The sequence below is a fragment of the Maylandia zebra genome, linkage group LG8, assembly GCF_041146795.1.
Source record: "Maylandia zebra isolate NMK-2024a linkage group LG8, Mzebra_GT3a, whole genome shotgun sequence".
Classification (NCBI taxonomy): domain Eukaryota; kingdom Metazoa; phylum Chordata; class Actinopteri; order Cichliformes; family Cichlidae; genus Maylandia; species Maylandia zebra.
In genome coordinates, this window is record NC_135174.1 from 27,187,971 (window position 1) to 27,201,327 (window position 13,357).

Below are 13,357 nucleotides of genomic sequence, written 5' to 3' on the forward strand. Positions count from 1 at the left end.
TGAGACGCTCTATATCCATCTCCTGAAGGGATCGATGGATCAGTCAGTCCGTGGAAAAAAAAAAGGCAGTAAATGAAGGGTCTCGCTCCAAACTCTGTTTTCTCATCCTCACAGATCTATAAAGTACAAATGACTAACTGCCAACCTAATTACACGAAAGCATGTCTTCACAACTCTGCTTTCAAAAAAACAAAAAGCTGTGTGTCTGCTGGTTTTATTCTGTTTTTGTGTATTTTAATAAGACGGATATTTTGTTTGAGGGTCTTCATTCATGGCAACCAAGAAAATGGGGATTTTGTGAGGCTGTATTAATTAAGAATGAACATATATTAATTATAATTATTACAATTAATACTTTTAAAAGCAAAACTTAAGGTAGTTGAGAAATGTTCACAGGTGAATATTAATCCGAGAGGTAGATTTTTCAAATCTCAACGCTTCCCGGTGACACCGAGTCCAGTCTGGGACTTTTAGACTGAAAGCTGCATTTTTGTCCTGCTTATTGGAATAAGTATCAGATTGGTGCCGAGGACGTGAGAGGCTGTACTGGTTCAAATACCTCGGAGTTCACATCACGCAGGACCTGTCATGGTCCTGTCACATCAACACTGTGGTGAAAAAGGCCCGACAGCGTCTCTACCACCTCAGACGCTTGAGAGACTTCCAACTGCCCTCCAAGGTGCTCAGGAACTTTTACTCGTGCACCATAGAGAGCATCCTGGCGGGAAACATCTTAACCTGGTTCGGGAACAGCACCATGCAGGACAGACGAGCTCTACAGAGGGTTGTGCGGTCAGCTGAGCGCACCATCCGCTCCGAGCTCCCTGACCTGCACTCAATCTACAGCAGGCGGTGCTGGACCAAGGCCAGGAAGATCGTGAAGGACCTCAGCCATCCCAACAACAGACTGTTCTCTCTGTTGAGGTCAGGAAAGCGATTCCGCTCCCTGAAGACCAACACAGAGAGACTGAGGAGGAGCTTCTTCCCGCAGGCGATACGGTCTCTCAATCACACCACCACACAGTACTGACCCACACATATGGTTCTTACACACACACTGGACTTTCTGGACTTTGGTTTTGCACACATTGTTTTTTTGCACAACACTGGTCACTATATTCTTCATTTCCGGTTAATACTTGTACAGCTGCTGTTATTGTGTATATATTTATTTATATTTAGATTTCTTCATACATTCTTATATAGTTCTATATTGTGTATTGTGTATTTTGTTGTACAGTTATTTTATTTTCAACTTTAATTTATATATTTTATCTTATTCCTTCCCAGTTAAATTTACCCTTCATTCTAATTTGTGTTGTACAGTTATTTCATTTTTAACCTTAATTTATATTTTATTCCTTCCTAGTTAAATTTACCCTTTTTAATTTTTCATATTTATTTCCTATCTTATTCATAGCCTTTTCCTTTTTTGTTTTCTTTAGGTCACGAGCAGTTGTCCAAGCATTTCACTACATATCGTACTGTGTATGACTGTGTACGTGACAAATAAAATTTGAATTTGAATTTGAATTTGGTTCATACGTAAGCTGCCATCCACACAATGAGCCTCATTTACTAACTTACAGATTTAGAGGTGCCTGCGTATGAACAAATGAAGGCCTGGCTGTTTTAGTGAATTTAAACAAGTCTTTAAAATGAATACTACTATTTATTATTAGAATTATGTGAAACTCATGTAATGGGTGGACAAGATGAAAGTATTGTAATAGATATTGCCTCCCTCCCTCCATAATTTCATGTGTTTGGCCTTCTTATCATTGTTACGTTATGCATTCAGTTCTTTATTACTATTTTGACACATACTGTGCTCACTGGCAATCCAGCTAGAATATTCTGGTCAATGATGATTCCCACTGGTGGTGCTCACGCAGGCACTGAATCGGGCGGCTTTGGGGTCCTGTGTGTTTTACTGCACAGATAGCCTGCAGAGTGCAGCTACACTAAACTGAAGTGCTTGTGTTTTGTATTTGCAGTTGCAAATGAGCAAGTAAAGAGAACAATTCTGAACTCATGCACGCCTGGAAGTGTGCAACAATTATTATTGTCTTTTGGTCATTAATTTGGTTTTCTCGGATACTTTAATTCCCAAAATGGAAAGGTGTTGGCTTTAACCTTTCCATTTAAAGAATATTTATCTGACCTTCTCTTAAATGTTTTAACATCTTAAAAAACAGCTCAACTTTCTCTGATTTCCTCTTTGGACACAATCATTTCAGTTTCTTCAGTTGGACTTTCGTGCTTTAGAGGTGCAGGCTTCTCTCTTACAACATCCTCACATTTTTCTCTACGTCACCTGGGCTTCAACTATTTCCTTATATACAGAAGTAGGGATGTTATGCAGATTGCACAAGCTTATGCATGGCGGTTAGAACAAAATGTTTTATAAATCCAACGGTAATATTGCTCATGTTTCTTTTCCAGGCATGGTCTTACTTATTTACTAAATCACATTCTGCACATATTCCAAAAATAAGACAGAGCCTATGTCAGTCACAACAGCTTAAGATTCACTCTGCAAACGTTTCCAAATGCTAAAAAGGGTACATTAAAATAAGAGGTGATGCAGCGGCAAAGTAAGCGTGTCTCTGTTTCATGTAGCGCTGACAACCTGCAGAGAGTGGGGTAATATTTTAAATTTCAACAAACTAAAACTGTTTCGTTTTCATTTGAATCGTTCACACACATCGTGTTCGGCAAACAGCTCTGCTCTCGGCATTGACTTGAGGTCGGAAAGGTTGCCTCGGGGTCAAAGCAGGCACAACTTTGATGTTGAGAAAGCGCCTTTCAATCAACACTGAATCAATATTTCCAATTGTTGTACCTGCTGCTAATATTTCAGTACATACTTTTTCACTCCCCTGAACTGTTGCCGACGTCTTTGATTCTTTCAGTGATGATAATCTTATGGCGCTCTGCTCATTAAAAGTCGTTTCCCTGGATAGAAAAACAGGCGGGTGTATTTAAGAGGAAGAATGGAGACGGTACTTTTTGCTGCTCCCTTATTTCCCGAGTGGTCACCACAGCAGATGGATCTACATGCTGACTTAGCACAGGTTTGACACCAAACGCCCTTCCTGATGCAAACCTCCCAATTAGCTGAGCTTGTGATGCACTGAAGCTGAGTTTGTGTCTGCTCCCAGTTTCAAACTGGGGATCTTTCACGTGTAAGGCGAATGTGTTAATGGAGCCCCTATTTCAGAGTAAGAATGGCATTATAGAAATCCCTCCAAGGCTAAACAAGTCCGTCTAGACGCTCTCCTCCTTGGCAACACTTCCCAGCTCCTCCTGGGTGATCTTGAGGCATTTACAGGGCCGATTGCATATATAATCTCAGTGAGATGTTCAGGGTCCACCTCTGGGTCTTCTGTGAGCTAGACAAGCCTGTAAACCTCCAACTGAAGGCAGCCGGGTGGATCGTGATTAGAAGTCTGAATTACCTCGCTTTTTTAAATGCAAAGGAGCAGCGGTTCTACTATCAGCCTCTCCAGATGTCTGAGGAAAGCAAAGCCAGAAATACCTCAGAAATTAGTTCTCTACTACATCATCAAAAAACATGCAAGATTAATGCTTTTGTGGGCTCACTCTCACAAAACAGATCTTACTCACTCTGAGGAGTTTCACTTCTCGGTTAAATAAAGGTTAATAAATAAATAACTGCAAATTCAGAGATATTCTAAAGATATTTTGGTTTAACTTTTGTACACCGGGAGGAAAAAGTGACTTGTCGCCTGTTTCTAAATTCATTCTATTCTCCTCACCCGTTCTCTTAGGGTGAGATTGAGCAAAATAAACAATCAAATAACCACCGAATCAAGCCAACTAAATCAGGCGGGCACCTCCTGGCTGCTCTGAGCGCTCACTAGAGCAGCAGATGTATATTAATCCACAGCTGACACTATTCCCTAACATTTCATTGTGATGGAGTTATGATTTCTAAGCACTACGGCACTGATAAAAAAAAAGAAGAATCATAGATTTTAAGCCAATTTAAGGTTTAAAATCTTCTGTAGTAGCAGTGGGATTGGGATTGAAAGAGTGAGATGACAGCACTGAGAGCAGAGCCGGCATTGTTTTGGTGTTTTAAAAGAGCATCGGTCTTATCCCATAATGCAGGATTAGGATTTAGACTCCAACTTTTTGTCAGTTATCAGGTTGACTGCTCTCAGCCAGACTAGCTTCTGGTTAGTTAGGACTATCAGTGCTTTTCTCTCCTGCTGCTCCGCCCGTCCTCTCTCAGAAAGATGTGATAATGGCAGAGAAGACAGAGGAGCACGCGCATAAATGCAGTAGCCACTTTCATGGTGCACTGAAACAGAAGAGGACTCACGCAATTATGCAAATAGAGTCAATAAGACATTATAAATGCTTGTTTGCGATCCCCTCCATCACATTTAAATGGACTGGGTGTTAGATTTTCACATGGAAAGCAGATGTGTCTTTCAGGTCTGAAAAGTGAAGCTAATGAATAAGTGCCTTCTTTTTAATGGCCACCAGGGGAACATTAGTGTGGCTGCAGAATGATTTCTGTGGGAAAACGATCCTCTGCTCCCTCGCTATATGACGTCAGTAATGGTTTCCTGATTTACTTCATGGACTTGATCGCTTAATAGGACAAAGGCTTATAAATCAAGTTAACGTGACAGTGGATACATCCATCTTTTGCGCTCTGTATCGTGGAAATAAAGTGAAGGCACAAAAAATAGGTATGTGAAGTAAATAAAAGCACGTGAAGCCAAACAGCGGCGAAACCCACAAACGAACAAACACAACCTTCTGTCGACTTTGGAACTAAAAGCTGAATCTTACCATCTACCTTTGCTCCAGGTGGTGTTTTAAAGCAACAATGACAATGGTCACCTAGTGTGCATTTGTCTGCCTCGCGTGTATCTGTAATTTCAGGGGGTCTAGTGCAGTACTTGACCCCCTGAAATGATACTTGAAATGTGTATTTGTTCCTGCTCGATTTGGTTCAGCATGTTCTGCATTTTTATCAGGACCATTCAGTCCTTAGGGGGGAAAAAGAGCACTTACAACACTCGAAACACTGCACGAGGACGCATCGGATACGAACAAAAAAAAAAATGAGTAGAAAAAGTGGAAGAAAAAAAACGTGAATGATTAAAATGTAGAGCACAGCAGGACCATAACAGCAGCGTGCTGACTGGCTGTTTTCTTCTCGGCTTTCACGAGTCGCTCACATCACCGGAGGACAATGCTGTTTAGAAAAATCACTGTTGTTTCTTTTGAGGAAGTTTTCTTTTCTTTTAAATGAAACCCGTGTTTCAGAAGAGAAAAAGCTGCAGGTCGATAAGCTGATTTAAAGCTTCCACCTACATTTGAAACCAGCGACGCCTCAATAACTTGGGGCAAGGTGACATTAAAAGCACGCTGCAGTGCAAAAATCAAAACAAGTAGATTCCTTAAAGAGATGCTCTCGGGCAATCTGCCGTATTTTCAGTGATGTTTCGCTCTTTTGTCTGCAGGCAAACAAACCCCGAAGTCATATTTACTATAAATATTCCAATAAGCCTCGAGCAAAGCGGCGTCTTCCACCACTAACCTTGCCTTTGTCTGTTTCTGATTACCATGCAGTAGGCTCCACACTTTTAGGATCCTCCCTAAAGGCCACATTAATCAAGACACGTGCAGACAGCTGACTCTTACCTCCTCGTGAAGGATGGCCTTACACATGGAGTAGTTCCCCTTCAACGCCCACGTCCCATTTGCAAGACATCGCCTATAAACATTATCTGTAAAGAGAGCAAGAGAAGAAGAAAGACCAGATGAGGAGACTCTGTTTCATTTATCACATTTTTTTTGCCTTTTCCTTTTTGGCCTCGTGTCCCTAGATGGGAATTTGTGCTCGATTCGTAGTGGCACTGTGACCTTTTTCTGCTTTGAGACTAATAGGGAGAGATATCATTAGAGAAAGTCTCACAAGCTGTGATTTTTCACAGTTGGAACAGTCTACCACCCTTCTGCCTAAGCACTGTCATTATTCTTTAAATTGAGGCCCACGATTTAGCCGCAAATGACGTACGCTTCACGTCCATCCTGTTGTTTCAGACGCTGGAGCTGAGGACAGAACTGTACTCCTGAATTACAGTTTTATTACTATTTAAAACTTTAAAATAGGTAAAAACGGAGATGCAGCTTCTGGAAAATCACTTATTGAAATACGGATTCATGCAGAAAAAATAGACACAAACCACTCCCCGGGGGGTAAGTTGTAACGAGCAGATTCAAAGTCGGTGGAAGACGGGCCAGCAGCAGCAGCAGCAGCAGCTGGGCTCTAGGGAGCTTCTCAGTTTATTGAGAAGGGTCTACCACGGTTAGCCAATCATCGAATTCCACAGCCTGTTCTACTCTGGCAGATATTCAGAAAATAAAGTACTTTCCAGTTCCTTCCCTGTTTCCTGTCTCCTATGTGGATCTGTCTTTGATATGTGTCCTGCAGAACCCTGCGGACTTGTGTATCCCAAGCCAATTAGCCCATCCTACAGTCACGAGAAAGGCACTGAAGGGTGCAGGTGCTCGCCGTCTCCCACTGCTCTCAGAGTCAAACGGGCTGCATGTGGAGAACTCCTGATGCAATGTCAGCACAGACATGTCAACAGTCTATGTGTTATGGTATAAAATATACGAAGCATCCATGTGGCCTAAAATAAAGTGACTATTAATAATATACAAAATAAAATAGCTTTCCTTTGGTCTAATGTTTGCAAAATTGAGGATTATGGAGTAAATAATAATGATACTATTCACACATATGTAAAATTAAATGGGTCAGAGATAACAAATTTAAAAAAAAAATACATAATGAGGATCATACTTTTCACTCAAAACGATTTCAGATTAAAATAGGTCAAAGGTCAAAGTGGATATAGTCATAAATACTCAAGAATTGCACACACACACACACGGAGGTCGAGGATATTTAAGTGGTTGTTTTTTCTTTGCGGTGGGAATAAAAATCTGCAATAATATGACAAGCTCAGTAAATAATAATTTAGACAATTATCTCTGAAGCGATGCGTAAGAAAAACTGAAGAATTTAATGAGCGACCCATCTGCTCCCCAAGGTGTTCAGGCCAAAGGAGTGCGAAGGTGCAGGTGACAGCAGTCTGAGATCATTAAATAAAGTGAATAAAGTTTGATCTGTTTAAGTTTACAGGTTTAGCTGAAAGCACAAACTGTGCAGTCCTATCGGCTACGTGCCACTTCAGAAATGTTCGGTTTGTTTTATCGTGTTGCTGAATCATCTCTGCCTCCTGCTTAAATCCAGCTGCTCCTGGACACGAACAATTACACATCCACAACGAGATGTTTGGATTTAGAAACAGAGAGAGCCGCTGATTATGGACTAAGATGGTTGAGTCAACAGCAGCCAGACTTCTGTTTGTCATGGTCCTGCACTGGTCATCTGTTGTGCTTTAACATCTCTCTAAATCTCTCGAGCTGGATTCATCTGAGCTCCATCTGCAGGTGGAGTCCCGGTCTCTCACATTTGGCTCACTCTCCCCAAATAAACATCCTGACCAAGTCTCACTATCACCTCCTGAAACATTTCATGAACAGCTCAGCGTCCGATTCTGTCAGGACTGACTCTCCTTCCTTCTCTCTCAGAGTTATCCTCCCATGTTGCTCAGTCTGCACAATAAAGCCATTTGAAAGGAAATCACTCTCTTTTGGGTCTCACTTCAGGATCCGCTCACTGGTAACACCTTCAAAGGTGATATGGTTGCCCCAGGACAGGTCCTCGGGGGTAACTGTGACCGAGGACCTGTCCTGCGGCAACCATATCACCTCAGTTGTACGGAAGGCCCAACAGCGCCTCTACTACCTGAGGAGACTGCGGAGCGCACACATTCCCAGATCTCTGATGTTGAACTTCTACAACTGTGCCATCAGCAGCGTTCTGACGTATGGATTTCTAGTGTGGTTCCCCAGCTGCACCAAGGCCGATCAGCAAGCACTCCAGCGGGTGGTGAAAGAAGCTGGCAGAATTATTGGAACAAGTCTGCCAGAGATCAGTAATATCTTCCCCACTCGCTGTCTGAGGAGGGTGCACAGTATCCTGCGGGACCAACATCACCCTGCGCGCCACCTTTTCCATCTGCTGCCCTCAGGGAGAAGGTACAGGTCTATACAGGCCAGAACATCCAGACTGGCCAACAGCCTGTATCCACAGGCTGTGAGGCTCCTGAACTCTCTGCCCCCCTCTCACGGACAATAACCATATCCAACTTCTTAATAGCAATGAACTGGTCTGCATTGGTGCATCATATCTTTATTCTCTTCCCCCTCCTGCCCCCCCCCCCCCCTCTTTCTTAAATAGATAACTATCATATCTGATATCATATCTCACAGTACAATAATATTGAATGGGTTGCATTGTTGTATTTTGTCATGTTTCTCAGGTCTTTGTCTGAATTTCTACGAACATTATTGCTAAGGATTGTCTTATTGCATTGGAGTCACACTGGGTTAAATATGTACACTTGGGTTTTAAGGGGTATTTATTATTTTCTTCTTTTTTTTGGGTTGTATGGAAGCCCCAAATGCAATTTCATTGTTCTTGACAATGACAATAAATAAATAAATACTAAATACTAAACACTAAAAGGCATTGAAACTTTTAGGTTCTTGAACATGTTTCACTTTTTATTCAGAAGTTCTTCAGCTCAGGCCAATAAAGGCGGATTGAGAAGCTGCCTTTGACTCAACCACTCCAGACTAACATGACCGGGACGACTGAGAGCCCACACAGAGAGCCCGACTGTAATGACTGTCAGAGGTTCGGCTCGTCTACATTTCGATGTTGAACTGACACGAGCACACTGCACAGCTGAGTCTCATAGAAGAAAATGTGAGACAGTTATGAAAAAATGTTTGTTTGTGTTCAAGGACACCAGCTGTCACGTTTTTTGCAAAAGCACGACTCTGAAAGTAAAGTAGTTAAACAAGAAGCATGTTTTGTGTCTGCAGCAGATATATGGTGTCCAAACTCATCAGCCAGGACAAGATGGCATATGAACACATGAAAGCTGGTTTTAATGACAATTATTAATCCATCCGTCCAATTTCTTAACTGCTGCGGGGCTGAAGACTGCCCCAGCTGTCGTAGGGCAAAAGGTGGGGTCCACCCTGGACAGGACACCAACCAATTGCAGGGCTAACACTTTAGAAGCAGTTTCAGTTCAGTTTTATTTGTCATATGCAAGTTAGCACAGCGTCAACATTGCAATGAAATGTATTTGACGAGCAGAAGACAGTCACTCAGCAGTATAGTACAGTAAAAATAGTAAAAAAAAAACCACAATATTTATAAAACACAGCAAAAAATATAGTAAAAAATGTTAACAGACTAAGTATAAATACATGTGCACACTTGTATAAACAGAAAAAGAAATCTTAAATGAGATAAAGTGTCAGGAGTGAGCAGCAGTACAAACTGAACAGCACAAAGTTTGAGTGTCAGTTAGTGCAGGACTGCACGGAGTAAGGGTTGTTATTTCTATTTAAATACTAATAAAAATGACGTGACCAGTGCAGAGCGTAGTATGTATCTGTGAAACTGTAGGACAGCGTCTGCGTGCATCCTGTGGAGCGTAGTGTGTGTGTTTAAATATTGTGGTTGAGGTGTCGTACGGCTAGGTGGTAAAAACACAGACTCCTGTAACGTCTGCCAGATGGTAACAAGGAGAACAGCTGGTGTGCTGGGTGGCTGTGGTCCTTGATGATGCTGTGTGCTTTTGGGTACCCAGAAAGAACACAAAATACACAATAACATGTTAAAAAATAATAACAATGAAGTGTAAACATGTTCGATGTGCAAGACTTGAACGCGTTTCTCTGGAGTGAGCATCAAACTGATGCCAGAATCCAAATTCAGACGTTTTCACCCCTTTAAAGGGGGAATGTGTTGATTTTGCACAGACACAAGTCAGTGTGAGATAAATAAAAGTGTTCAGGGACACAAACAAAGGGGAAATAAGGGCAGCGTGGTGGTGTAGTGGGTAGCACTGCTGCCTCACAGCATGAAGATGCTGGGTGTGAATCCCTCTTGCTCTATGACTGCTGGGGTAAAGCCCCAGACCCCCATAATCCTGAAGTGGATGTAACTGGATGAATGGAAGTAAAACAGAAACAAAATAAGTGCATCAGATTAATTTAGAGTATCTGTCACAGATGAAGGAAACAATCCAGAAATGAGAAACACAAAGACTGTCACTCAGTCTTGGTCACTTGAGGGTAAAAATCAAAAGCGAGTCCCAAATAATGATTTCTCCACATTGCTGGATAATACAAAGTGGAGGGGGTGTTGATATGGAGGCACTGACAAATGATGAGTAAAATTACATTTTTCCACTCAGGCCCGCCGTGTCACAGCACAGGACACGGTAAATCTGGAACAAATTTCACATTTGTCATTTCACATTTATTATCTCTAAAGATGACGGAAATTAAATCCGTCAAGTGGGACATCGTGGAACTGAAAGACCTCAAACGAGGCCATTTCAAGTTGAAGGGAGACTCTTTTTAGAGTGGGTGTTTGACATGCGGGGCTACCTGCAGGGGAGCTGCAGGAGCTTGCTGCAAGTGTGTGAATCAAACGTTGAAATGTACGCTTGTGGTTCAGTTAATTTGATGATTATCATGGTTGAAATGAAGTTAGATATGCCGCCTGCCACGTAATCACGTTAGGGCGCTGTTAGGGACCGCAGCTCAATCTTCAGGTCAGACTTTCCGTCGGGCGATAATTGGCAGTGAAGTCACGTATGCACGTGTCACCTCTCCCATTTCAAAACATTTTCCAGACTTTTATGGACAGGTCTGACCCCGATCTCGGAGCGGGTCGCTTCCAAGGGTCATTGGACACCTTTTTCAGTGACAGTGGACTTTTTGTTGTTCAGACTGAATGTCAGAAAGCTGTCAACATCCATAAACAATGGAACTTTTCTTCTTTCCTCTAAATCTTTCCACTAAAATCACACACAAATGCTTGAAAAAGCATCGATGTCAAAAACACAGAGCAGAGATCCAGTCAGGTGATCAAAGGTGAAGGAGGACTAGTAGACACCCAAAGGCAGACATTAACGGAAATCATTAACGGCGTAAAAGATGGACGTAGCCCCCGTGGCATAGTTTTTTGGTTGGTGAGCTCCCGTTACAAAGCCCAGAGGCAAACACTTTTATTGGACGCTGCATGCTCATTGGACATGGAGGTCTCCTTCGTTTCAGACTAATAATGACGATAAGTTCCCAAATGGACTTCATGACTTATTCAATATGACCTGAAACTAGTGACTGAGCCTATGAAGGCATCAAGACAGTGTTTACAGAGGTCAGGACCCCTGTAAATACACAGGCCCCTCGTAACATCTGCACACCAGGCGATTCTTGTACAACTCAGCTTTTTGTTCAGGTTTAAAGTTAGCAGGGTGACCCGTCAAGCCTTCAGCTCCATTAACACCTCTGCAGATTACGGAGCGGGTTAGTTTGAAGTGTTATGACTGGTCACTTATGTTAGACTGGTGCAAAGCAACATGCGGCATCCATGCACACTGTTAGGTTAGTTTAAGGGGTTGAATTTAAGCTGATGATGCTTTTTAGCTTCACATGCCAAATTCCACCTTTATTCTCGCTTTAGGCTGAAAAGCAGCCACGATAGCATCATCATATAACATCTGCTTATACACAGCAGGATACAGCTGGCCAAGTTTATTTTTCTTATCTTATTCAGATATTCTGTGCTGTCATATATTATATTTTATTGAACTATCCTATTTAATTGAAGCTCCAGAGGAGCTTTTGTGATAAAGTACATCTTATTTAATCTTTCTTACTGGAACTTATGAAACAAATCACATCGTATTTATTTAATATTTAGTTATTTGAGCTCATTCATTTTCCTTTGCTCTGCTACACTAGATTTTACTACTAAAATACTAAATCCCACTTTTAGCAGAGCAGGGATAAAGAAAACTACAGGTAGGCACACCTCTCAATTTGACCCTCACCCATGTGATTACAAGCCACTAACCTGCTTTCACAGCAAGCCTCAAGTGGCCATTAGAGGAACTGCAGTCTTAAGCACATAAGCATAAGCTTTATTTTTCACCCCCTCTATCAGCTCCATCCTCAAGATAAGCTAAAAAGATGAAAGATGAAGGCAAACAGAAATAACAAACATCAAACGCGTTCCCGTCAGTGTGCATGCGGACACCTGAGATGGAGGCTGATAATCCTAAATGCATGTTTTAATAATCATAAATGTCCAGGGAGGGGAAGAGATAAAATCGGATTGGGTTGCCTGAGGGCAACAATGTGCAATGACCTGGTTAAAAATAGGATGTTGACAGTGTAAAGGGACTGTCATCCCCAATCAAGATTACCTAGCTTGTGATATTCCCTAAACCCCAAATGCAATATCCTAGAGAGCTTTAAAATCTGTCTGTGGACGATTACGTCAATGTCAAAAGTTAAGACCGACAAAGTTGCCTAATGGACTGACCATGCACATAATTCATAGTTTTTAAAATTTTAAGTAAGCCTTTACTGAGATGTGGACACATAAACAACAGGTTATCAGTGTTTTCATTCCTGTAAAAATCAGTTTTTTTGCTTTTTTTGCACGTTTTCACTGCACAGCCAAACAAAATCTTCTCATTGAAGACACATTTTCTTTTATAACAAAGCTTCTTTACATGGCACTGCATGAGTGCACAACTTTCCTCCGGGGCACTTGGTCACACATAATCTGAATTTATTAAAGTCAAAGCAATAAAGTCACTTTGTGAAAAAAAACAATGCACATTAACAAAAACAAAGATTTACAAAGCAAGTGTGTAAAAGCAGAAAGAAAACCCGACCGCACTGAGACATCACCTTCATGCAGAGCCAAGAGATTAAAGGTAGAAATGGTGGAGCTTTCAAATTAAGCAGCATGACCTTGAAATGAATTCTTTCTGGCACTGGACCACACAGTGATTTATGACTGTTAAACCTCAGTAACACAGGAGGCATTTCTTATGTAATAAGGGAATTAAGTAGCCCGGGATAATTTCTTGGCATCGCTCGACAAGTTGCATGAGAAGAGGTGAGGGGAGCTTTACGGCGGAGGCACATTATGGTGGATTTAATGCCCGGCACTGTTAATATGGTACGTTTATAGGAAAATTTGTGTTGTTTCAGTGTGCAAGTGCAAGAAGCTGAAATACACAACTGGCAAATATTTCCCCGTCACACAGAATGACTAAACTCTTTGATTTGTTTTTGAATGTTTCTCTGACACGTGCGAGAAGAAGGAGACAGTTAATGCCTCGAAACC

At 41.7% G+C, this 13,357-nt stretch overlaps 1 protein-coding gene across 1 annotated transcript in view; it reads right to left on the reverse strand.

The window, feature by feature from the left end:
- The window catches only part of LOC101467831 (corticotropin-releasing factor receptor 1), a 97,414-nt gene that overhangs the window by 48,247 nt on the left and 35,810 nt on the right, over positions 1 to 13,357 (reverse strand). Inside the window, exon 5 of the mRNA XM_014410645.3 lies at positions 5,689 to 5,774. Coding sequence (XP_014266131.1) covers positions 5,689 to 5,774 — 86 coding nt within the window. The remainder of the gene's footprint in view (positions 1 to 5,688; positions 5,775 to 13,357) is intronic.